This window comes from Saccopteryx bilineata, chromosome 6 (assembly GCF_036850765.1).
Source record: "Saccopteryx bilineata isolate mSacBil1 chromosome 6, mSacBil1_pri_phased_curated, whole genome shotgun sequence".
NCBI classification, from domain to species: Eukaryota; Metazoa; Chordata; class Mammalia; order Chiroptera; family Emballonuridae; genus Saccopteryx; species Saccopteryx bilineata.
In genome coordinates this window covers 208,283,756-208,309,676 of record NC_089495.1, presented here as the reverse complement: position 1 = coordinate 208,309,676, position 25,921 = coordinate 208,283,756, and the positions used below count along the sequence as shown (strand labels likewise).

Below are 25,921 nucleotides of genomic sequence, written 5' to 3'. Positions count from 1 at the left end.
AGAGCGTCAGCCTGGCGTGTGGATGTCCCGGGTTCGATTCCCGGCCAGGGCACACAGGAGAAGCGCCCATCTGCTTCTCCACCCCTCCCCCTCTCCTTCCTCTCTGTCTCTCTCTTCCCCTCCCGCAGCCGAGGCCCCATTGGAGCAAAGTTGGCCCGGGCGCTGAGGATGGCTCCATGGCCTCTGCCTCAGGCGCTAGAGTGGCTCTGCTTGTAACAGAGCAATGCCCCAGATGGGCAGAGCATCGCCCCTGGTGGGCATGCCGGGTGGATCCCGGTCGGCCGCATGCGGGAGTCTGTCTGTCTGCCTCCCAGCTCCTCACGTCAGAAAAAAAAAAAAAATGTTACATGTTCTTTAGTATGACTGAAGTCTGATTTCAAAACAGGATCTTAGTATTTCACACCGAGCCTTTATTTTAATTATCATGTATCTTGTCCTGACACTGTTGGCATAAAAGCGCCTTGGATGACATTGACCGCTGAGTGCAAAGTCTGCAAGCTGTATTGTATGTCTTCAAAGGAGAAGGGCCACGTTTCGCATTTGCCCCCAAAGGTGAAAGAGTACAAACATGTATGTAAAAAATAAGTAGAACAATCATTTAAAGGGATAAAACCCGCGGCTGTCATGAAAACACACTGTACAGTGAGGAAGTCTCTAGAGCCGCTCCCAATAATATCGGCAAGAATCTCACGGCACAGCCCCACGGCAGTGGGGACATTGAGAAGTCACTCCACTGCAGTGAAGCAGGAAACCAGTTGGAGAGCCCAGAGGCTGCGGGGCCAGCTGAGGCCGCTAAGAAGACATTCAGGAACTTCATCCATGTCCCCTGTCCACTCTGTCCCCCACCCACCCAGCAAGATGACGAAATCCTGCTCTTGCAACCTAAAAAAAAAAAAATCATCATTTTGATTTAGAGCACGTCCCAAAACAGAAACGTAATAACCGTGACAGTCCGAGTGGCTGCATGTTTTTCTCTCTGACAGGCGGGTCCTCTGTGTACAAACCCCACATCCACCGTGATTTTCCCCGCGTCCCCCCTCCAGAAGGTCTGGGGTGCCGTGTAGCTCACGCCGCCCCCGGCACACACAGGAATGTCACGTTCACCCACTGACGTCCCCACCGGGGATGGGCCGCACACTTTTTTATCGCCGGTTCTAAATTTAAAATGACTTTTTCTTGTTTTTCACCCATGTCAGGGAAAAGGCAGGAAGACACTCGATTCTGTGGTCTCCGTCCAGCAGGCGGCTTCTGATACATGACTTTGCTCAAAAGACAAGCTCCCCAACTGGAAGAGGGGCCAGAGTGTCCCAGGCTTCTCTGCCTGGGGGTGGGGGACCGCTCGTGATGGGGACACTGCGAGCCCTGACCCTCTTCTCAGACGCTCAGCATCCGACGCTGTCGGCACCGCTTCCTGTCCTTACAGGCAGGGAAACTGGGAGCCACGCATGACGGACGGACGCTGTTCTCCACGGCCACCCGCCTGCTGGTTCGGTGGCGCTGACCCCTCCTCGCAGAGCTGTCACTCTGTTCCTTCACGTGACAGACCGCGCTGGGTTCATTGGTTTTCAAAGGGCTGTCATTCACTTAAGGTGGTCCATAGGGAGAAAGGCTTCCTGCAAGAAACCTTCCTTTGAAAATAACCGGGGGGGGGGGGGCGGGGGCGGGGCAGTGGAGATGGGGGGAGGCGACGAACGATCCAGGCAGCCCCTGAAATGGCAGTAATCACAAAATGTCACGGTATGGTCACCTCGGGAGGAGCTCTACCCCTTAGGTCCCCCGCGGGGAGGAGCTCTAACCCTTAGGCCCCCCGCGGGGAGGAGCTCTAACCCTTAGGTGCCCCGTGGATCGCCGCTCAGGACGCTATTGGGACGTACGCGCGTTCTGCTTGCCCCCATTGGTCCGGAGTTTCTTCTCCCCGGAGAGGGAGGCGTGGCCGCAGCTGTCGGCAGTGCCCTTCTTCTTCAGGTTGGCGCGCGCTGGCGTCCTGGAGGCCTTGTGGGCGTCCGCGGGGTCCAGGATCAGCACGGGCTGCTTGGGGACGCGGATGTTCCCACTGCTCTCCATCCGAGGGCCGCTGTCGCTGCCCGCCGGCTCCCAGCGCAGCGGCCGGGGGCTCTGGCTGCGTTTCTTCTTCTTGTCCTCGGTTCTCACGTCCAGGGTTTGCTTCTGAGCACACAGCCTGCTACCGCCCAGCACGTCCAGGGGCTTGAGGGACGTCTCACAGCAGTGGCAGGACGGATGGTCTTCTTCGTGGGGAAAGAAGCCCTTCTTTCGCGAAGGGCCGGTCTTGGGAGGCCCGTCCTGGTGGACCCTGGCCACGGCACCACTGGCCACGAGCCTGCTCCTCCCCGGGCTTTTCAGAGGCCCCGCGGGCCCCCCGGCGGCTGGCCTGGCCTTGGCCCCCTTTCCTCTCTCGCCCTGGACAGTCTGGATTTGCAGCCACTCGAGCTGAACGAGCCTGTCCACGTACCTCCCCAGGGCCCCCCCCACGCGCGGCACGGCCCCGGGCCTGTGCTCCGCGTGCACCAGCACAGCCATGTCCCGCAGGTCCCAGCAGTTACAAGGCGGCGGCAGGAAGTCAGGGTAACCGTACTCTGGCCCGGCGTGGCCCTGCCCGGCGTGCAGGTCCCGATCGAAGCAGACCGGGTCGATTTCCTCTGCTCGCAGCCGGAGATCGGGAGGCGGGCGCGGAGAAGGAGGGATGGGAACCCGCTCGGAGTCCGAGAGGTCGCTGGCACTGTCCTCGTCGGAGTCTTCCTTCAGGATCCTCAGGGACTGGAAGTCCAGGAACAGCTGGCTCCCCGAGGCCCCCTGGCAGCGGGGCAACCCCAGGGGACTCCTTTCGGCTTTGCCTTGGGGGGAGGTGCTTCCTCCAAGCTCCTCCCTCGCCGCCTGGGAGACCCCTAACAGGCTGCTGTCCAGCCGGGAAGGAACACGGGGGGCTTGGAGCTTACTCTGCCTTCTTCCTGAAGAGCTCTTCGACCGTTGCACTTGAGTCCAGGACGGGCCAGCATCCATACTGCTGCGAAAAATAAAACCGCAACGCTTAGTGCCATGACAAAAACTCACCTGCCTGCCACCGATCATGAACAAATGCTCTAGCTGCCAGGAGGCATTGGGACAGGGAGGACCTCTCAGCTGCCCCCCAGAGTGGGCAGTTCTTACAGACCGGGCCCAGCACCGTTCTTCCCGGAATACTCCATCTCAGAAACACTCCCCAGCCCAGGGCTGGCAGTGCATGGGTGGGTTCTAGCTTACATCAAATATTAGCATTTAAGGAAGACAGGAACGCTGCTTGAAGTGCTTATGTTACCAGTCTAGGCCCCTCATGTGTACTCTGAAAACTACTCGTTTGGAAAGAACCTGTCAGAGAATGCTCAACCTGTGCTGTTAGTGAGGATCAATATTCACAAGTAAAACCCATAGGCTTTCTTTTACACGCCTGTTGTAAATGAAGTGTCAACAAGATACATATAGATAGAGGTAGAGATAGATCTATAGATATAGGTGTCCATAGATCTATCTACATCTATAGATATAGATATGTGTGTGTGTGTATGTGTCTCATCCAGAGGCATGCCACTTCTTTTTCCAAACACACAGAGTCGATCCAGAGGACTGAGAGAACACGATGTTACAAGATAAAGCAGTTCTATGAAATACTGTTTAAAAGCAGTTCTATGAAATCCATTTACCCGCTTTTCTGATGAGATTCCTTCACCCTACTCCCTTTCTTGAAAAAATCACATGGCTGGTCATCCTCTAGGGTTGGATGGACGGTCTAAAAAACAACAACAACAAAAAAAAAACCCAAATCAGACATGCAGCAATAAATACCACGAACGCGCACGGGAAACAAACAAATGAAAAACAGAACCAATCTAAGTACGGTCCTCCTCCCAAGGTTACATCACCTTCTCTGTAGCGCTTGAAATATTCTTGCTCAAACTGCGGGAAGATGATGACACCTGCGGAAGTGACTTCTTTATTCCTCTTATATTTGGAAAGGACTCCTCACCACCGGAACTAGAAGCAACAGAACTCTGTGTCAGTAAGTTGGGGTTGCTTTCTTAATTCACCTTTCAAGTACAGTTGGCATACAGGAGTGTATTCGTTTCAGATGTACAATGCGGCGAGGAGACATTTATGTAACGTCAAGGAGGGTCCAGTACCCGTCTGACACCGTCCACGGTTATGAGGATGTTGGGGAGTATAGTCCCTGTGCTGTACCTGAACGTCTCTCCAGGACTAATGTTGTAACTGGTGGTCTGCACCTCTTCATCTCTCCCCCCTTCTCACCCATGCCCCCCACTCCCCTCCCACCTGGCAACCATCAGGTTGTTCTCTGTATCTCAAAGTTTGTTTCTAAAAATAAGGAACGCTTCACAGATTTTGGAATCTGCCTGTGATCCTTGCCCAGGGCCCATGCGGACCTTCTCTGGAACATTCCAATGCCAGGATGGAGCAAAATCAGTGAGTGTTGACTGTACGTGGGCCGGTGTCCAGTACCGGGCTGGTTTTCAGTTGCTTGTTTTTAAATATGTGCAAAGTATTAAAATACCGGTGGGGCCCTGGCTAGTGGGCTCAGTGACAAAGGGTCAACCCAGTGTACAGATGTCCCAGTTCAATTCCTGGTCAGGGCACACAGGAGAGGAGTCCATCTGATTCTCCACCCCTCCCCCCTCTCTCTTCTCTCTCTTTCTTCTCCTCCCGTCCTGAAGCCATGGCCCCACTGGAGTGAGTTGGCTCCGGGTGCTGAGGACGGCTCCATGGCCTCCGCCTGAGGTGCTAAAAAATGGCTCTGGTTGCAGCAGAGCAACGCCCCAAATGGGCAGAGCATCGCCCCCTCGTGGGCTTGCCCGGTGGATCCCGGTCAGGTGTATGTGTGAGTCTGTCTCTGCCTCCCCTCGTCTCACTAAAATAAAAAATAAAATAATAATAATAAAGTATCAGTGGGGGATAGGCCTTACGTTTACAGTTTAATTTTTTTCTGCTTTGTTTTCCACAGTGGGTATTGGATAAGAGATCGCACCACTATAAATGCTGTGAGTGGAGTCACACACACACACACACACACACACACACACACACGGTCTCCTTGGAATTAACACATTGAGGAAATACATGAGGCGAGGTCGGGTGCTACTCCAAAGTTCCTATAGCCAATCATTCCCTCATTCATAATAATTACAGAAGCATCTAGAAAGTGACAGGATTACCGCCATATCCCAGCTCTCAGGGAGCTTCCACTCTGTTGGGGAAGCTCGCTTTCCATGCTATCACACCAATCCATTAAAAGATTATCAATATATATTAACACCCATCAGATCGTCCTGTCTCTTTATGAAATTCTGTTGACTCAGGTCGCACGACACTGCCCTGAGTGTCCCCAAAGCGCCTTGATTTAAAAAGTGAATACTTTTTTTTTTCTACAGGGACAGAGAGAGAGAGAGTCAGATAGACAGGAACGGAGAGAAATGAGAGCATCAATCATCAGTTGTGACACCTTAGTTGCTCATTGATTGCTTTCTCATATGTGCCTTGACCGCGGGCCTTCAGCAGACCGAGTAACCCCTTGCTGGAGCCAGCGACCTTGGGTCCAAGCTGGTGACCTTTGCTCAAACCAGATGAGCCCGCGCTCAAGCTGGCGACCTCGGGGTCTGGAACCCGGGTCTTTCCACATCCCAGTCCGATGCTCTATCCACAGCGCCACCGCCTGGTCAGGTGAAAAGTGAATACTTTACTCAGTAGTAGGCCTGCCTCCATAACAGGAGAGAGAGGTGGGATTATAGAAGGTGTTTATTTTCTTCCTGAAACTTCGCTGTAGTTCTGGTCACCATAAGCGTGCACGCCTTTTTGTCAGTGTACACAGGATGGTGACAAACATCCCACCTGGGCTCTCACAATCAATGAATGATGCCATAATCAACAGACTTGATGGGTTGTAGATACACGGAATGTTCCTTTACCAACCCTCTTTCATTAGTTTCCTTTTCTGTCTGCTCTGGGTAGTAAAAAGGAACCCTCTGGAATTCCTGGCCCCAAACTGCCCCCTTAGGCTTCTGCGTTTTCTGCCCAAAGTGACCGAGGGACATGCCTGCAGGGCCCCAAGGATGGTGAAAAGGAGCTCAGTCATGTTCTGTTTTCCTAACGGTTCGGCCTTGCCTAGGCACAATGCTAAAAAGTCCGAAATTCTGGCTACAAAGATGTTTCCCAAGCGCTGAAAGGCCGATTAAGGGCAGCTACATACTTCATCACAGAGTATTAACTGCTGTCCCCACATCTTCTTCTCCGGCTTGGCGCCTGGAGATGGACAGAAGCAGCACTGCCCCTCCACACCCCCGGGAATTGGCTGGCCGTCCTGGGTGGCAAAGCATTGTGGGTGATGCGTGGACAAGAAGCTTATCTACGCAGGGAGGCTCCCTGGGTCCTGCCGAGGGTCCGGGAGACAGTGCCTATGTCCAAAGAGCTGGCCAGCCTAGAGGCTTAAAATGCGCCTGGGAACCAACCCCTGGAAAGGCCAGTTTTTGCGCACACCCCCACCCTCTCTGCCCCCCAGTAACCCAGAAATCCCAGGACCCTGCAGCATGCATTTTCCTCATCTTTCGTTGGTGCCGACACAGATCTACGATCGACAGGCGCGCGGGCCAGGCAGACGCACATAAAATTGATCAGACCTGTTTCCCGATCGCCGATGACACGTGACGCGGCCGCCAGCCTTCCTTCCCCGGGCCCGGGGGAGGGGGGTGACGGAAGGGGGCAGGAGGGGGGGGGGCGGGGAGGCCGTTCGGCGGCGCCCTGCGGCAGGGGCGCGGCACGAGGGCGGCCCGGCCGCGGCGGCGCGCAGCTCGGCCCGGGCTCCCCGGCGGCGCTCCCGCGGGCAGGAGCCAGGAGCCAGCGCGCGCGGGCGGCGTCACGGGGGGCGGGGCGGAGGCTCGCCGGGAAGTTGCACCCGGACAAGTTGCAGCCATGTAAGTCACGTCGCGGACCGGAGGAAGGTGGGAGGGGCCGCTCTACCAACACCACCTTCCCAGAAGAACCTAAAAGGAGGCGAGAAGAGGTGCCACCCTGCGCTCCCCGGGTGGCCTCGAAGACCTTGCCCCGGAGATAGCCCTCATCTCTTGGGAAACAAGCTCTGTTTTCGCAGCAAGAAACGGGAAGACCTGAGAGAGGACTCAAGGATACGAGGTGGCAGAGGAGGGAGGCGCGCCCCGGGCCCCAGGGTTTCTAACCAAGCTGCGGTTTTCCCGACACTAGGGGACTCCTGAATACGACTGGGAACACTGCCGAGGTAGCGGAGGCGGGGTCGGGAGTCTGCCCTCTCCGGTTCGTACCCCCATTGCCCCGGGGGCCGGCTGGGCCATGTCCAGAAGCTCCAGCTCCGCGGTCCTGCCCCGCGCCCTGGGGTCCCGGAAGCTAGTCCTGCGGAGCTTCGGCTGCCTGTCGGACTTGGACGGCAGCGCGGCCCCTGAGCGGCGGCCTGTGCGGCCCCCCGGGAGTCCGGGCAGCGCGCCGCGGCTGCAGCAGCGGTCCGCACCGTCCGGCTGCGACCCCAGCCTGAGACCCATCATCACGCGCCGGGCAGTCTCGCTGCCCAGCTCGCCTGAGCGCCGCCAGAAGGCCACGGGCGCCTCGGGAGCCGCGTGCCGGCCGGGCTGCAGCAGGCAGCACCGTGTGCGCTTCGCCGATGCACTGGGCCTGGAGCTGACGCAGGTCAAGGTGTTCAACGAGGGCGACGACCCGTCGGTGCCACTGCACGTGCTGTCGCGTCTGGCCATCAACTCGGACCTATGCTGTAGCAGACAAGACCTGGAATTCACCCTGCAGTGCCTGGTGCCCGACTTCCAGCCTCCCATCGAAGCCTCCGACTTCAACGAGCGCCTGGGGCGGCAGCTTGTGTGCCTGGAGCGCGTCACCTGCTCGGACCTGGGCATCAGTGGCACGGTGCGCGTGCGCAATTTGGCCTTCGAGAAGCAGGTGGCTGTGCGATACACCTTTACCGGCTGGCGCAGTGCGCACGAGGCCGTAGCCAGGTGGCGGGGACCCGCGGACTCGGAGGGCACCGAGGACGTCTTCGCCTTTGGCTTCCCAGTGCCGCCCTTCCTGCTGGCTCTAGGCTCCCAGGTGCACTTCGCCCTGCGCTACCGCGTGGCCGGCGCCGAGTACTGGGACAACAACGATGGCCGCGACTATAGCCTCACGTGCGGCAAGCACGAGCTGCGCATGCCCCGCGGGGAGTGCGAAGAGAGCTGGATCCACTTTATCTGAGCCACGGGGGTCAGGGACCCGGCGCCTCGGCACCCAGGCCACCCTGGCAGTCACTTCCTAGCTGGGCTCTCACGGAAGAGGTGATTGCCTTTCCTTACACTCCGTCCCCAAACCTACGTCTGATCTCACATCCTGCTGCAAGGTCCCCTGGCAGGGGCCATCCTAACAGCTACATGAAATGTGTGTGTCACTTGCTGTAAAAAGTAGCTTCGGGCAGACAGAAGGCTCAGTGTTGTCACAGGCTGCGGCCCGGTGCTGGTGGGTAGGTACATGGAAGTGTTGGACCTCTGGACAGGGCTCTGGCGCGGTTTGCGGGGGAAGGCCTGTGTCCTCCTGCTGGGAGGGCCTGGTGCTTTCACCTGTGTTGTGATGGGGTCTCTGTGGACCTAGGTGTTATTTATTATCATTGCGATGCTGGGACCTTTTACCCTTAATGGATGCCTTCTCAGGAACATTCTGGATTTACTAAGCAAAACAAACAAACAAACAAAAAACCAGTCTTGTGTATTTGTGCTGCAGTGTGACACCACCCCCCTCCACATCATGGTCCTTTGAGGCATTCCTGTCCTGGGACAAGGAAAACCTGAAACCAGGTGTGCTTGCCAATGTCTGAGGGATTCTTGCAGCGGGAAACTATTAATAGGCAAGGAATTTGTGCCTCCTTAGTCACCACACAACCATTCTTAGGCGTCCAGGCCGCCCCCGCCGGGCTGCGTGTCTCCCACATCACAGCCGAGAGAGAGGGGAGAGCTTGACATTTGTAAAAGAGCGAAACAGCCCGTTCTAGGCAGCCTCTCCTCTCCCCTCTGTGCATTTCCCTGGTGCCTGTTTGATAATTATGCGTCTGCATGTTATTGGGCCATTCTGTTTAGTTTGGAAACAACCTAAATGTGATAAGAAGCTCTGCCTCAAGGCGTTGAATTTTTTTCAGGCAACAAAGCCCTTTTAGATTACCTTTTTGGGGGTGATGACTCTTTTTATGTCTTCTTAAGCGTCAGAGGACCCCAGCAGTCATCTTGCAGCGGTCAAGACACCGCGTGGAATTACAAGGTGTTTTCAGCAATGGCCAGAGCCCTGGAGGAAAAATAATTCACAAATATTTATACCTTTTTGTGTTCGACTGTATCTATCTATCTATCTATCTATCTATGCCCGGTTTTATCTGCTACCTGCCAACTTTATTCCTTGTGCCTTCAGATCAGAGTGTTTCTAATATTGTCTGGACTTGTTTCCCAGTTTGAAAATGTTAAATGCTTTTCTTTTGTAAAAAAAAAAAAAGAAAGAAAAGAAAGATCTCCAACTAAGAAGTCAAGGCCATTGTCCCCTGCAGAGTGTCACAGTGACTGGTGATGTCTTTTGGTGCTGAGTGATGGCTTCGCTGACACCAGGTGCTGTCACTGACGTGTGAAAACCCAGCTTCATCAGACAAGGCCTGCAACTTGTGAAGTTTCATTATGGTACGCGTGAATCCAGTGTGGTCAGTTTGTGAAAGCTGTCACTGGTTAATTAACTCTAAATTTTTAAATGCTTGCTTGCATTTGTTAAGTCAATAATGGAAAGGATGCATTTTGCCTTTCAAGCAATTTGTCTATTACATAATGGCAGCTTTTGTGTTTTTAAAATTCCAAGGAGAAGGAGGCTTTCTGATCTAGAGGGAGTAGCTTCTCATTTAAGAACACTGAATTTTGGTCTAAAACATTGCGATTAAACTAAACAACCTTTGGCTGTTAGCACTTCCATTGACATGCAAGAGAGAGAGAGGCCTGGTTTCATTTCCTGTTGTTATAACAAAACTGTCCAATTAGGTCAGCAAGCTTGTGAGGGCCCTGGCCACTATGTCCTTGGCCCCAACCCAGAGTGCAAGACAATTGTCCAGAGTATTCACGTAAGGAAGTTAGAGTGCCAAATGTATCGTTGTATAAAGGCATGTAGAGAATCTTGTAATCTGTGGAAATTCAAATAGAATTTCCAAAACAATTCAATGGGGCGAAAATAGTCTGTTCAAAGAAATGGTGTTGAGACAGCTGTATAGCCACACGCAAAAGAGTGAAGTTGGACTTTTACCGACACCGTTAAATATAAAGTTTAACTGAAAATGGATCAAATACCCAAATGTAAGAGCCAAAACTATTAAAGTCTTTAAAAAAAAGCCTGACCAGGCGGTGACGCAGTGGATAGAGCGTCGGACTGGGATGCGGAAGACCCAGGTTCGAGACCCCGAGGTTGCCAGCTTGAGCGAGGGCTCATCTGGTTTGAGCAAAAAGCTCACCAGCTTTAGCCCAACGTTGCTGGCTCAAGCAAGGGGTTACTTGGTCTGCTGAAGGCCCACGGTCAAGGCACATAAAAAAATATAAAATAAATAAATAAAAAAAATAAAAAATAAAAATAAAAATAAAAAAAATGTGAGGGTAAGTCCTCATGACCTTGGATTAGGCAATGCTTTCTTAAATTATACACTAAAGCACAAACAATTAAAGAAAATAATAGAATAATGGGTATCATCGAAATTTTTTTTTTAAAGTTGTGCTTCAAAGGACACAAGAATGTAAAAAGACAACCCACTGAATGGAAGAAAATTTTTTGCAAATCATATATCTGATAAGGGCCTTGTATCTAGAACAGGGGTCGGGAACCTTTTGGCTGAGAGAGCCATGAACGCCACATATTTTAAAATGTAATTCCGTGAGAGCCATACAACGACCTGTGCACCTTACACATTATCCAATAAAAATTTAGTGTTGTCCTGGAGGACAGCTGTGATTGGCTCCAGCCACCCGCAACCATGAACATGAGCGGTAGGAAATGAATGGATTGTAATACATGAGAATGTTTTATATTTTTAACGTTATTTTTTTTCCTTTTTTTTTTCTTTTTTTTTTTTTTTTTTTGTATTTTTCTGAAGCTGGAAACGGGGAGAGACAGTCAGACAGACTCCCGCATGCGCCCGACCGGGATCCACCCGGCACGCCCACCAGGGACGATGCTCTGCCTCTCCGGGGCGTCGCTCTGCCGCGACCAGAGCCACTCTAGCGCCTGGGGCAGAGGCCAAGGAGCCATCCCCAGCACCCAGGCCATCTTTGCTCCAATGGAGCCTTGGCTGCGGGAGGGGAAGAGAGAGACAAGAGAGGAAGGAGGGGGGGGTGGAGAAGCAAATGGGTGCTTCTCCTATGTGCCCTGGCCGGGAATTGAACCCGGGTCCCCCGCACGCCAGGCTGATGCTCTACCACTGAGCCAACCGGCCAGGGCCACATTATTATTTTTTTATTAAAGATTTGTCTGTGAGCCAGATGCAGCCATCAAAAGAGCCACATCTGGCTCGTGAGCCATAGGTTCCCGACCCCTGATCTAGAACAATTACAATGTAATAAAAAGACAACCCAATAAAAATGGGCAATAGCTCTGAAAAGACACTTTCCAAAAGGATATACAAATGGCCAATAACAAGTACATGAAAATATGTCCGACATCGTTGGCTAGCAAGGAAACGCAAACCCAAACCACAGTGACGGTGGGGAGAGCACGGTGTCAAACCATGATGTGTCCCTGAAACTTATGTAAGTGTTATAAACCAACGTTACCTCAATAAAAAATAAAATGTAAATGAACCACTATATATATGTATATGTATATGTATATGTATATGTATATGTATATGAGATACCACTCACACCCATTAGGATGGTTATAATAAAAAAGATGGGTAATCACATTGGTGAGAATGTGGAGAAATTGGAACTTGCATCTGTTGCTGCTGGGAATGTAAAGCGGTGCAGCCACTTTGGGAAACAGTTTGGAAGTTCCTCAAAAGATTACACAGAGGCCCTGGCCGGTTGGCTCAGTGGTAGAGCATCGGCCCAGCATGTGCAAGTCCCAGGTTCGATTCCCGGCCAGGGCACACAGGAGAAGCACCCATCTGCTTCTCCACTCCTCCCCCTCTCCTTCCTCTCTGTCTCTCTCTTCCCCTCCCTCAGCCAAGGCTCCATTGGAGCAAAGTTGGCCCAGGCACTGAGGATGGCTCTGTGGCCTCTGCCTCAGGCGCTAGAATGGCCCTGGTTGCAAGAGAGCAACGCCCCAGATGGGCAAAGCATCGCCCCCTGGTGGGATGCTGGGTGGATCCTGGTCCGGCACATGCAGGAGTCTGACTGCCTCCCGGCTTCTAACTTCAGAAAAATACAAAACAACAACAAAAAAGATTCAACAGTTACCATATGACCCGGTAATCCCACTCCTAGGTTATATACCCAAGAGAATTGAAAACACATCCATACAAAAACTTCTATAAGAATGTTCATAGCAGCCTTAGCTAAAAAACATAGAAAAGGTGGAAAGAACCCCAATGTTTGCCAACTGATAAATGGATAAGAAAGATGTGATATATCCATGCATTGGAATATTATTCGACCATAAAAATAAAATTCTGGTACATGTGAACAACATATATGAGACTTGGAAAAATTATGCTGAATGAAATAGGTCAGTCACAAAGGATCACATATTGTATGATTCTGTTTTTAAGAAATGTTCAGAATAGGCAGATCCATATGTAGAGAGAAAGATTAGTGGTCGCCCAAGCCTGGGATGTTGGGGAGAAACGGGGTCATGACTGCTAAAAGGCATAGGGTTTCTGGTTGGGGTAACGGAAATGTTCTAAAACTGGTTGTGGTGGTGAATGCACCACGTTATGAACATAGCCATAGAAGTTGTAAAATAATAATAATAATAATAATAATAATAATAATAATGGCAACCATCATAAGACCTGAAAAGGTTGTCTTTGATAAGTCTCATGGCTGCGACATTGCATTTGTCACAAGTCCAACCTCATAAACAACGGCAAGAATTGAATCTTGAAAGGATTACGAACTTCAGACTTGCGGGGGGTGGGGGGGGGTGGAGAAATGTTGAACTCAGTATCTGATAGAAAAAAAAAATGAATTTCTCATAGGTCACCAAAGGAAAGCTATACTTGTAAGGTACAGTCTCCTTTTGTTTAAAAAAATAATGTTTATTTTATTGACTTTAGAGAGAGAGGAAGGGAGAGACAGGAACATTGATCTGTTCCTGTATGTGCCCCGACAGGGGATCGAACGGGCCACCCAAGCACTTGGAAAAGATGCTCTAACCACCGAGCGTCCGGCCCAGGCAGGCACAGTCTCCTTAAACCCAGCGAGGGCTGATTTTATAGGTTTGGGGAAGCCTGGCGTTCAGGCATTGGCCGTTTCAGAAGCGGGAGCGTCCAGCGATGGACGGACTTGCAGCTCCGTTATGTGGTCACCGTTGCAAGGCAACGGAGGACCGGCTAACTCTCGGAAGCTTGGTCCCTGGAGTGAGGCGCTGGCTGATTGGCTGTGGTCTGGGACGTGGAGCTGTCCATGATTGGCCGGCTTTCAGAAGCTTGGGGCCGTAATTGATTTACTAACTTTCAGAAGCCTGGTGACCGGAGTGAAGCCGTTGTTGACTGGCTGATTTTCAAGCGCAGCCACTGGGAGTGAGGCCGTCGCTGATTGGCTGTTTTCAGAGTCTGTGTACTGACGTCAGGTTATCTCTAAATATCTTGTTCACGACTTTGAACTTGAGCCAGAAGCCTTTTCTCCCTTGAATATTAAAATATAAATATATATAATTACCTTTTTTTTTTTATTTTCACTCCCTTCTTTTGGTCTTCCTTCAGTTAAACCCGCTGGAGACACCACATCCATTGTCCAAGACGTCTTACTTGTGCAGGCAGGATTTTCAGCTAGTATTCCATTTAAGCGACTTCAGCGCCAATTCCCTCGGCGGAAAAGTAGCTCTTAACATAGGTGTCACTGACCGCAAAGAGATGAATACAGGACACTTAAGGCATCCTTACAGTGTCAGTACATGACGCAAGACAAAATCACTCACTACGTCCTGTCTACATGGGACTCCCGGCATCCCCTGTCAACGGGGTCTTTCCCCCACTTTACACACGAAAGCACCGGGGCTCGGTGGATTAGGCCTTGATTATGGCCCTGCAGTTGGAAATGGGTCAAGCGAAGAGGTGAACAGAGAAAGGGCCGGGGTCCTCTGGGACCTCCGGATCCTCTAATGCCGATACCCTGCGCACCGCCGGACGCGCACTACTAACCCGAGGTCGGCTAGGTGTTTAAAGGGAGCGTGTGCCATCGATTAGCCGCGAGTTAGGACACGGTAGCGAGGTACCGGCCCGGTCCGGCCGGTCCAGGAGGCCACGGAAAGCGAGCAGGGACCTAAGGAGGTGCTCAGGACCCGGTGCGGTCCGGGAACCCGGCTGCCGCAGAGCGAGCGAGGCTTTGCTCCAGGCCGAAGCCGGTTCCACGGGGCGGGGCGAGGCGAGGCCCCACCCCCGGGCGCGTCCGCGTGCGTGGCTGCGGGCGCGGCGCAGAGTGCCCCTCCGCGGCGCGGGAGCCCTAGCTCCGGGCACCCACGAGCCCAGCTTCCCGCGAGGGGACATCGCGCAGCCGGAGGAGGGCGCAGCCCTGCGCCCCGTGCGCCCTGCGCCCGCGCTCCCGCCCCCACGCCCCCGCCCGGTCGGCGCTGGCCCCCGACTCCGCCCCCGCCCCCGACGTGCCCCCGCGTGCCGCGCCCCCCGCCCGCCCACCCACCCGGCACGCCCGGTCGCCCCGCCCGGCCGCAGAAGCCCCGGAGCCGCCCCGCGGGCCTGCGCGACCCTCCCCGCGGCCCATTCGCCTCCGCTGCCCGCCGCCCGTCGCCATGGACGTGTACCCCCCGCGCCGGCTGGGCTTGCCCCGCGCACGGTCCCCCGGCGGCCCCGGCCGCGGGTCGCCCTCTGTCAGGTACGCGGGACCGAGGCTGCAGAGGGGTGGCCAGGCCAGGGATTGCGGGTTGTTGGGGTCCGGCGACGCCTCCCGGCGTAGGGCGTGGCCGGGCATGGCTTCCTTGCGGATGATTTTTGCTTAAACGGCTCCTTGAGGAACGTTTCCCCAGGAACGGCGGCCTGTGTGGAACCTCCCACAACGGCTCCCTGGGAAGGACCCCCGACTGGGACACCCCTACCCCCAGAGAAGGTCTCCCCCAGCGAGGATGTCCCTATAGAGATTCTCCATAGTGCCTTCTTCATGGCTAGGTCACTGGCCTGCCTTATAGGTCATTGCCCTCAGAAACCGCTAGAGACCCCTGCCCCCATAAGAGCGCCCCTGTATAAAACCCCCAAATGGGTTGCCCTAGAACCGGCTTGCCTATCGTAGGGCTCCTCTAGAGCCTCTCCGCTGGACAGAGGTTCTTCCCCAGGGGGTACCCTCCTTCCGACCCTCCACACGGACAAACAGCATCCACCCGCTGGCGCATTGCCTCACCTCCCCCTGCCCAACCTGCAGCGCGACGCTCTCTCGCTCCACAATGGGGGAGCTCAGGTCGCAGGGAGCTGGAAGGTCATTCGGGGCGCAGGAAGGGAAACTAACCGGATGCCTAGGCAACAGAGGCCCGGGAACCCCGAAAGCGGTGGACCCCAGGCCCCTGAGCCCAGAGACAGAAAGAACTGCTGGGGGCCTCTCAGGATGGGGAAGGGGATATTGGGGAAGGGTTCCACGCACCCTTTCAATATAAAGAGGATCCTGTTTTTGCTTCTTGCGCTTTGGGGGCTGACCTTGATAGTCTGGGCATTGTTTGTGAAGGAGCTGCGCGGAGTGTGGAGGCTGGAATGATGGAAGTGTTGCTGCAGAGACCATTGAGTGGGAGGGAGGGAGGGAGGGAGGGAGAAATGGGCTTCAGGACTGACTGCTACATTGCTGTTAACCCAGAGGAAGGTTGCTGGGTTTTGTTTTTGTTTTGGTTCACTTTTTTCTCCATTTTAGCCACTTAGGAAAGCAAGTATGTTATTGTTCCCTTAATGGAGACTGTGAACTTAGAGGTTAGAACGGCTTTTCCTTCATCTTTGCTAGGGTGATGAAGGCATGGTTGGTTTTGTTTTTTGTAACTATTTGCTCACCGATCTGTCTTTTGTTGTTGTTGTTTTGTTTTGTTTTAACTAAACCAAATTCATGGAGAGCAAGAAACTAAATCTTAGAATCCTGTTCCTCTCTTTCTGGCATTCGTTCCGGGACCCCAGCAACTAATGCATGTTTGTTGAATGAATAAAGGATGGGAGAGGTGAGGCTAGATTCCTGTGGTGGCACCGTAGGAGTCGTTTGCTTTTCATTTGTCAGGTGACCTTGTTTGAATTCCTGCTCCGGCCTTTCAGTGGAATTCTTTGTGACCTTTACAGTTCCAAGTGTTTAACTGATTTTTTAAAAAAATTTTTATTTATTGCTTTCAGCGAGAGAGGAATGGAGAGACAGAGAGAGACAGGAACATGGATCTGTTCTCGTATGTGCCCCAACTGGGGATCGAACCCACAGCCTCTGTGCTTTGGGCTGATGCTCTAACCGACCGCGCCATCCAGCCAGGGCCAGGGCCAGTTTCGTAGGATAACCATCTCTCCAGTCCACCCTCTAACGTCCTAACATTTCGGGCAGCCAGCCACTGTTAGAAACTATTGAACTTGATGTGGAATGAAACTGCGCAGCATACTTTAGAACTTGGAGCGGCCATCTATTAAATCTAGGCTCTGTGTAGACTTGGGGTTCATCCCAGGTCATCTGGAGCTTAGGAATCTTGAGTCTTTGAGACTTTTAGGGGCGGAGGGGGGGGGAAGAACTCCCCAGTAAAATCCACCCTCGAAAAAGAACGACTGTCTTCCCCGTTTCCAGAAGCCTGGCAGGGGTACACCATTTTTTTTTTCTTTTAAGTCGTGTTTTTATGTTAAAAAGATAAATGTTGCTTAACTTGACTAATCAAACTAGGACTCTCCCACCGAGTGGCTTGAGTGAGACTTGTTAGCGTGAGGAACCCCGAGACCCGGCTGTTTGATGCCTCTGGTAAAAGAAACCGAACGTGCTTTTTCTTAGCCCCTTTCAAGCTTTTCCCTGGCTTTTGACATTGAGCGTTTCTAGCCGGTGTGGGCTCAGCTCTTCCCTGCACGGGCTTCTTTGCTGCGCTCTGGACTCCTGAGTGATGAACGAGGCAGGCCTAACTGGTGAGGTGACATTCCTGGAGACCCGTGGATAGTACTTTGCAAGTGTGTGTCTGGGCAGTGGTGTTTGTTTTCTCAGATGAGGGAGAGAGAGATCAGGAGTTAAACATCTTGTCGCTTTAGCACAAGAAGCCTCTTCTTAAGGGTCTGGTAGTCATTAGCGCGTGCTGTCCATCAGATAATGTTGGTTTCTGTCTCCCGGGTGTGTGGTACCATTGTGCCTGTGTGTCCCTTGAAGTTGGGTTTGGGTACGGCCTTGCCAGTTGCTTCAGCTCAGTGTCACGGACTCAGGAATGATGGCCTGGGCCTCCTGGTATGCAGTTTACCATACTCTTCCCTTTTGTTATGGAGACTGTCGGTGGCCATCAGTTTGGGGCCCAGAGCAAGCAAGCAAGCTTCCCGGTGATTTCATGTTCGGCACGTAGAGTGAGCAAGAAGTAAACTTTTGTCGAGTCAAGCCGCTGAGCTTGTGCAGTTGTTTATTCACCAAGCAGCTCTCGTGACCGGCGCTCAGGAACCAGTGGAGATAGCCGGCTGTCCTTGCCTGCTTCAAAAATCTTTCTCTGCGAGGCCCTCAGATCCTGCTCAGGATGTGTTTGATCTCCCTGCCTCCTGATACAAGTAATCCAACATACTCTGTGCTAGGTGTTGTGGCTCCAAGCAAATAAGGCGGGCCCCTGGTAAGTGGAAAGGGACCAAAAAAAAAATACAAATTGGCCCTGGCCGGTTGGCTCAGCGGTAGAGCGTCGACCTGCCGTGCGGGGGACCCGGGTTCGATTTCCGGCCAGGGCACACAGAAGCGCCCATCTGCTTCTCCACCCCTCCCCCTCTCCTTCCTCTCTGTCTCTCTCTTCCCCTCCCGCAACCAAGGCTCCATTGGAGCAAAGATGGCCCGGGCGCTGGGGATGGCTCCTTGGCCTCTGCCCCAGGCGCTAGAGTGGCTCTGGTCTCAACAGAGCAACCCCCGGAGGGGCAGAGCGTCGCCCCTGGTGGGCGTGCCGGGTGGATCCCAGTCGGGCACATGCGGGAGTCTGTCTGACTGTCTCTCCCCGTTTCCAGCTTCAGAAAAATACAAAAAAAAAAAAAAAATACAAATTGTACTGCAGAGTGGTGATAAGTGAATACTGAGAAAGAAGGGGGGCTGAAGGTGCGATCATGTAAAAGGGCCCGCCGGTCAATGTTGGGCTCAGCTGTTGGAAGAACGGGGTTGCCATTTACTGATTTGGGAACACGGGAGAAAGAGCCCACCTGTGGAGGAAGGAGAAAAGAAAAGAGTTCGGTTTTGGCCTTGTTCGTGTTGAGTTGCTGATCGATAGATACCCACGCAGAGATACTGGGTAGGCAGTTAGGTGTCTAAGTCTGGAGTTCAGGAGAGAGACCGGGACCGGAGACACCGCCCCCATGGGCTGCTGACTCCCAGATCTTTATGGACAGCTGGGAGACTAGACAGCGATGCAGGGTCAGTGCAGACGGAGGAGAGGACAGACATCCAGGGTCAGTGTGGACGGAGGAGAGGACAGACATCCAGGGTCAGTGTGGATGGAGGAGAGGACAGACATCCAGGGTCAGTGTGGGTGGAGGAGAGGACAGACATCCAGAGTCAGTGTGGACGGAGGAGAGGACAGACATCCAGGGTCAGTGCGGGTGGAGGAGAGGACAGACATCCAGGGTCAGTGCGGGTGGAGGAGAGGACAGACATCCAGAGTCAGTGCGGACGGAGGAGAGGACAGACATCCAGAGTCAGTGCGGACGGAGGAGAGGACAGGCATCCAGGGTCAGTGTGGACGGAGGAGAGGACAGACATCCAGGGTCAGTGTGGACGGAGGAGAGGACAGACATCCAGGGTCAGTGTGGACGGAGGAGAGGACAGACATCCAGGGTCAGTGTGGGTGGAGGAGAGGACAGACATCCAGGGTCAGTGTGGGTGGAGGAGAGGACAGACATCCAGGGTCAGTGTGGACGGAGGAGAGGACAGACATCCAGGGTCAGTGTGGACGGAGGAGAGGACAGACATCCAGGGTCAGTGTGGGTGGAGGAGAGGACAGACATCCAGGGTCAGTGTGGACGGAGGAGAGGACAGACATCCAGGGTCAGTGTGGACGGAGGAGAGGACAGACATCCAGGGTCAGTGTGGACGGAGGAGAGGACAGACATCCAGGGTCAGTGTGGACGGAGGAGAGGACAGACATCCAGGGTCAGTGTGGACGGAGGAGAGGACAGACATCCAGGGTCAGTGTGGACGGAGGAGAGGACATCCAGGGTCAGTGCGGACGGAGGAGAGGACAGACATCCAGAGTCAGTGCGGACGGAGGAGAGGACAGACATCCAGGGTCAGTGCGGACGGAGGAGAGGACAGACATCCAGAGTCAGTGTGGACGGAGGAGAGGACAGACATCCAGGGTCAGTGCGGACGGAGGAGAGGACAGACATCCAGAGTCGGTGTGGGTGGAGGAGAGGACAGACATCCAGGGTCAGTGCGGACGGAGGAGAGGACAGACATCCAGAGTCGGTGTGGGTGGAGGAGAGGACAGACATCCAGGGTCGGTGTGGGTGGAGGAGAGGACACACATCCAGGGTCGGTGTGGGTGGAGGAGAGGACACACATCCAGGGTCAGTGTGGATGGAGGAGAGGACACACATCCAGGGTCAGTGCGGATGGAGGAGAGGACAGACATCCAGAGCCAGTGCGGATGGAGGAGAGGACCCACATCCAGGCCCCCGGGGTGGCCCATGGAGGAAACACAGGAGTGTCTTCCAGCTCCTGAGGAAAAGTGGTCTCCTGCCCCTGAGAGCCACACAGTGATTGAAGAGAGGGAAAGGACAGTGGCTGGGGAGGACAAAGCCCTTGAATAGGTGAGAGAGAACGGGATCTAAGGCCATCAATGGATATGCTAGCCTCAGGCTAGGTGAGTGCGGTGACAGTTCATCTGTGGCCATTACAGGGATACAGAGCTGGTGCTGGTGGGTGGCGGCCTGGAGATGGGAGAGAGAGGAAGTCCCCTTCTGATTAATTCTGTGTGTTCAGCTCAGTGAGAAGGAAGCCCGCCCCTCGGCCAGAAACACAGAGTCGGGAGGTGTTGGAAGTCTGTGAGGCACAGTGTCCCGCCAGGAGGGTGGGGACCAGGCGCGTGGGTGCTTACCCTTCAGCCGTGTTGAGCCGCCTGGCTGTGGGCCCTGTGGGCAGGAAACGCTGAGGTGGGACAGAGGACATCGCTGGAAGGCGCAGGTACAGGAACTGAGGGGCGAGGACAGCGGAAGGCGTCTCTGTGCATGCCGAGGTTACCGTGAGTTAAGGTGGGAGCAGTAATAGCAAAACAAGACAGTGGTCCAGAATCCAAAATCCGTAGGGAATGTGGAGGGTAGGACGACCCAGAGGTCTGAAGCTGTCTGTAACAAGGAGAGAGAAGGGGGGGGGGTGATGGATGGCGTGCAGAAATCATGACAAATAAAGTGAGATTTCTCAAAGCCCAAGGACGTGAGTGTCCAGAGTAAAAGGACTCTCCGAGAATCCAGCACAATTCATTTAGAAACAGCCGTGCCAGGGCACATGGTCCCGAGAATTTCGAGCACAGTCAAGACGAAAGAATGTCCACAACTCACCCACGTAGACACAGGGTCAGGAACTACAGCATCGGAAACCTGGGGGGTAGGGGAGAATGGAGCAGGCAGTGCCTTCTGAAGGAAAGTGGGTCCCCACCCAGAATTCTGGGTCCAGCCACAGTCCCAGGAAGGAGCGAGGTTAGAACAGAGGCTGGTCACACATTCAGGCTCTCCGAGTTTGACCTTCCGCACAGCCTGGAGAATCCCTGAGGGGTGTCAAGCTCCAGCAAAACTGTCTGAGGAGGGGGTTCCTGTGCGGGGCCCCTCTGGTCCAGTGGCTTTCTACCTGTTTACCCGGGGGGGACACTGAGCATAGGAGAATTCCTTCAGGGACCACTAACGCAGAAATCACACAGAGCATAAAGGAATTCGACTAAGACCCTTGGGTCTAGAACAGGGGTCCCCAAACTGCAGCCCCCTGAGGCCACTTATCCGGCCCCCGCCGCACTTCCGGAAGGGGCACCTCTTTCATTGGTGGTCAGTGAGAGGAGCATAGTTCCCATTGAAATACTGGTCAGTTTGTTGATTTAAATTTACTTGTTCTTTATTTTAAATATTGTATTTGTTCCCGTTTTGTTTTTTGTTTTTACTTTAAAATAAGATATGTGCAGTGTGCATAGGGATTTGTTCATAGTTTTTTTTATAGTCCGGCCCTCCAACGGTCTGAGGGACAGTGAACTGGCCCCCTGTGTAAAGAGTTTGGGGACCCCTGGTCTAGAATCTCCACACGCTCCTTCGCGGACCAGCCCATGGACCGGCGTTTGGAAAACACGGCCATGTACAAGGTCGGATGTCTTCCCTGTTAAAGGGGACCCGTCAGGAAGGACCTTCTTCTTTACCCTGGAAGTTACCAAAGGGATGGGACGGTATTTTACTGCCGTGTCCCCCAGCGCTGGCCCTGGCGCTAAGATCGGTGTTGCCTACGGTCGGCACTCATGGAATGCGCACGGCGGTCGTTAGCGATTATGAAACACGGCTTGGGGTGGTTATTTATGGAGCGAGTGGAGAAGCGTCGCAGGCGAAGCTGCGGACGAAGGTGACGTTCACGGATGTTCAGAGGATGAAGAGTCGTGGTTGTCTGCCAGGCGGGGAGAAGGCAGGTCCTGGGGCCGGCGCTCCACAGAGGCCTCGGAGGTCAGGTCGCACAGAGGCGGGCTCTCTCTCGGGGCCATGCTCATGTTGGCCGGGTGCCCGTGCCCACGGTGCTCTTGGGTGCACAGGTCTCCAGAAAGCATCGCTGTGGATGTGACACAGGGGATCGCTGCCTTGAGGAAACTCAAAATGCAGAGCCAGGCTCTCCTGGCTGACCTTGTATGTCTGGAAATGTGACGTTTCACCCCCAGTGTACTGGGCTTGGGTGCCGGCCAGGGAGCCTTGGTGTGGAGCCCACAGAAGGAGACGCTGATAGCTGAGTTAAGCTTTTATGGCCATATTTCTGGCCCAGGGGTCTTAAGTGTCTGGCTTCTCTCTTGTGCCTTTTCGCTGAGGACCCGGCATTGTGGCATTAATAGTGCACAGCACGCTGACAGTGTTTCCTAGCTTGTGGGCTCTGCTCTAATGTCCTGGTTCTTTTTCAGAGGAGGAGTGAATGAGATGCAGAAGCCCTCCAGGTGAACACAGCCTAAATTATTGATTTTTTTTTTTCATTGACATTTAAAAAAAAAAAAAAAAAAGAACAGAAGAGAGTCTGCCTCTTGGTTATTTGAAACTGTTCGCTGCGACTTGGAGCCTTAGTTTAGGGACGCCAGCTCAGGTGGCATGCTTTGTGTTTTCGACTTTTTTCTTTAGAGTAATTTTAGGTTCACAGATGAGCTGCCGCCATGGCACCGAGCATGCCTACAGCGCCTCGACCCAGCCTCCTCTCCCTGGTGCTCACGTCTGCGCCGTAACCGTGGCGCGTTCATCAACCCCGGGAAGTTCCTAGCGGCCCAGGCCTTCGGTTGACTCGACGCTTCTGTCGACTTGGGAGTTCGGTGCTCCAGGACTTTATTTGGCTCTTCCCACCAATACCTTTTTTTTTTTTTTTTTTTGGTCCGTTCAAGATCGGGTCCAGGGTTCTGCGTCGCCTTTAGATTGAGCATGCTTTTAACAAATAGTCCAGAGCAGTGAGGGAAAGTCATCGTGGACACTTGCTGAAAGAAGACTGGTGAGACCGAGGTCACAAATTGCGGGCCGTGTGAGGCGAGGCCCAGAGGACGGTGGAGAGAAGGGAGAAGACGGGAAATCAGAGGCTATAACCCGGGCGGGTAGTGAGCGGAGACCTCTGGGAGATGGTTTGCCGTTTGCGGTGGGGAGCCTCTCCAGACGCTCTTGAGTGTAGTTACTTGGTGAGAGTGTCTTGTGGACCCAGATCCATGAAATAGGTGTAGGCATGAATTGCAATAGGGGCCCGAGTCGCATACCTCATAATTACGATTTTATGTAAGAACAAACTCCCACCCTCCCCACGAAAAAACTCACCCTAATTATATCTTCTGCTGAAAGAGTCACACCAGATTGTTATGATAAGGTGAATCAGGTTGGTGTGAGACTTCGCTTTGTAAAACATTCAGAACACAAGAGCATACGGATGAGGAGAAGGTGTATGTGTGTTTTAACGGTACAGTTACGAAAAGCAAAAGGTTGGCATCAAGTATGGAGGGAAAACAGGCAAAAAATAAAGTTTTCCGTGTTTGTTCTTCATTTGTAAGGAGCCAGGAAAATGTAGAACAGACAGACAAGAAAATAAACTTGGCAGTGGATACCGTAACTGTGCTAGAAGCGGCGGTCAGTGAATTAACGGTCACGCGAAAGTCGGAAGGTGGGAAGAACAGAGAGGACTGTTTGGAACTTAAAAGCATGATCTCTGTGGCTCACTTCACTGTCAGGGAGTCGGGGCGGTGAGGGGTATCAGAGAGAAGGGGTTCGGAGTTGGGGTGTCTGGTCCCCCGGCTTCTGGTGCAGCGAGTCTGTGCTCAGTCTCGTGATCTTGGGCAAACCGCTTCTGAGTGGGCTTGCGTTTCTCCATCCTGTCGTCGGTCTGCATTCTGGGGCAGAGTCCGAGGAGAAAGAGAGATGAGGTGCAGTCTGCGAACAGCGTATTGAACGTGAACTGCAGGCGTCCTCAAGGGGGGTCTTTGACAGGTCGTGGGTGACTGGGCTCAGGTAGAGCTGGAAGCTAGGGTCCTGGTGGACATGGGAAAGTTCCTATTATAAAAAAGAGAGAGAGAGAGAGAGAGAGAGAGAGACTGCCTGACCAGGCGGTGGCGCAGTGGATAGAGCGTCGGACTGGGACGAGGAGGACCCAGGTTCGAAACCCCGAAGTCGCTGGCTTGACAGTGGGCTCATCCAGCTTGAGGGTGGGATTGCTGGATTGAACATGAGATCATAGACATGACCCCATGGTCACTGGCTTGAGCCCAAAAATTGCTGGATAGATCAAGGTCGTTGGCTTGAGCCCAAGGTCGCCGGCTTGAGCAAGAGGTCCCTCAGTCTGCTGTAGCCCCCAGGTCAAGGCACATATGAGAAAGCAATCAATGAACAACTAAGGTGCTGCAATGAAGAATTGATGCTTCTGCCTGACCTGTGGTGGCGCAGTGGATAAAGTGTCGACCTGGAAATGCTGAGGTCGCCGGTTCAAAACCCTGGGCTTGCCTGGTCAAGGCCCATATGGGAGTTGATGCTTCCAGCTCCTCCCCCCTTCTCTCTCTTTCTGTCTCTCCCTCTCCTCTCTAAAATGAATAAATAAAAAAAATTAAAAAAAAAAAAGAATTGATGCTTCTCATCTCTCTCCTTTCCTGTCTCTCTGTCTCTGTCTGTCTCTCTTTCTCTCTCTCTCTCTAACCCAAAACAAACAAACAAAAATGACTCACCTGACCTGTGGTGGAGCAGTGGATAGAGCATCGGCCTGGAACGCTGAGGTTACCGGTTCAAAACCCCAGGCTTGCCTGGTCAGGGCACATATGAAAGTTGATGCTTCCTGCTCCTCCCCCTGTTCTATCTCCCCCCCCCCCTTCCTCTCTGTTTCTCTAATAAAAATGAATAAATAAAAAATATCTAAAAGGCAAAAAAAAGTGACTACAACAAGCTCATAAAGGTGACCTCTAGGGGTTAGGCACAACAGAGACTGTAGTTTTCTAGGTAACATTTCTCTCTTTCATAAAAAGGTGTAACAGGTTAGTATCTTAGGCGCGTGGTCCAAAAAAGGCGCTGATGTGGATTAGTGAAGGCGTGCAGAGCGTGCGGTCCGGGCACTGGATCGTGGGCGACGGGGGTTTTCTGCACACGCTCTTACCAGGCCGTCCCTGCTGCTGTTCTCAGATAGGCAAGTATTTCGGTAAGTGCCGAGTTTAATGGTTCAGTGACAAGTAACAGCCTGTGTCTGGTTAAAGATTAAGTTTGGGGAGCCGAGGAGAACTGACTCGAGCTGTACGCAGGGGACGGGGAAGTGAGAGACGGCACTTGGGGTCACGCTCTGCCCTTCCCGTGGCTCCCCTGTGGGTGGCCAGGGTCCTCGTAGGAAAGAAACTCCCTTTGTGTCTGCGCTCGCTCGGGATCACCTTGGCTTTCCACGGTGGCCGTGGGGGGGCCATTTGTTTCCTGGTCACATGATCTGTTTACGCCTTTGTCACCTGGCTTCTTATTAAGCCTGAAAACCAGAGGGTTCTTGGTTAACCTTGGCCGGCGGTCAGCTGGCTGTCCAGATGGGTTGGGACATAGGCCAAAGGAGCAACTCAATGAAATATCATTTCCAGCGTGGAGAGTGATCGCAGGGGTCAGCCTTATGTGCAGTGGGGGGGGGGGGGGCAGACAGCCATTCGTGGGTGGGACAGGACAGACAGCCATTTCCCAGGGAAAGCACGTTTGCTGGTTCCCATCTCGGTCCTCTCAGAGTTTCCTGCTGCCTCTAAAACCCTAAGTTACGCCACTCCTGCCCCCGCGTTTTCATTACGAGAACGTCCGGAGTGTCCAAGAAAAAAAGGTAAATGAATAATAGTACAATGCATGCTCGTTACATCCACCACCTAGATTCAACAGTTTTTA

The 25,921-nt window shown here is 53.4% G+C and overlaps 3 protein-coding genes and 1 long non-coding RNA gene across 10 annotated transcripts in view; 2 read left to right on the top strand and 2 right to left on the bottom strand.

Annotated features, from left to right (window-relative positions):
* Nucleotides 1-1,656: 1,656 nt before the first annotated feature.
* On the bottom strand, nt 1,657-15,906 carry FAM217B (family with sequence similarity 217 member B). 6 transcript variants are annotated; one of them, XM_066237100.1, is made up of 6 exons: nt 15,822-15,859; nt 13,896-14,075; nt 9,223-9,342; nt 3,915-4,026; nt 3,696-3,781; nt 1,657-3,022 (listed from the first exon to the last, which is right to left on the bottom strand). In XM_066237100.1, the coding sequence occupies exon 6, from the start codon at nt 3,016-3,018 to the stop codon at nt 1,861-1,863; it is 1,158 nt and encodes a 385-aa protein (XP_066093197.1). In that variant the 5' UTR covers nt 3,019-3,022; nt 3,696-3,781; nt 3,915-4,026; nt 9,223-9,342; nt 13,896-14,075; nt 15,822-15,859; the 3' UTR covers nt 1,657-1,860. The 6 variants fall into 6 exon arrangements, with proteins under 6 accessions (XP_066093197.1, XP_066093198.1, XP_066093199.1 ...); XM_066237101.1 differs by lacking the exon at nt 15,822-15,859 and adding an exon at nt 14,378-14,596; XM_066237102.1 differs by lacking the exon at nt 13,896-14,075 and having other exon boundaries at nt 15,822-15,906.
* PPP1R3D (protein phosphatase 1 regulatory subunit 3D) lies at nt 6,857-9,229 on the top strand. Its single transcript, XM_066237113.1, has one exon. The coding sequence runs from the start codon at nt 7,363-7,365 to the stop codon at nt 8,266-8,268; it is 906 nt and encodes a 301-aa protein (XP_066093210.1). The 5' UTR covers nt 6,857-7,362; the 3' UTR covers nt 8,269-9,229.
* DNAAF9 (dynein axonemal assembly factor 9) overlaps nt 14,886-25,921 on the top strand; it is a 95,464-nt gene continuing 84,428 nt past the window's right edge. For both annotated transcript variants that reach the window (XM_066237076.1, XM_066237074.1), the window contains exon 1: nt 14,886-15,065. In XM_066237076.1, coding sequence (XP_066093173.1) covers nt 14,983-15,065 — 83 coding nt within the window. In that variant the 5' untranslated portion in view covers nt 14,886-14,982. The remainder of the gene's footprint in view (nt 15,066-25,921) is intronic.
* Nucleotides 18,411-25,201, bottom strand: LOC136309074 (uncharacterized). The gene is made up of 3 exons (XR_010726219.1): nt 24,751-25,201; nt 20,440-20,686; nt 18,411-18,547 (listed from the first exon to the last, which is right to left on the bottom strand). It is a non-coding gene; the product is annotated as an uncharacterized lncRNA (long non-coding RNA).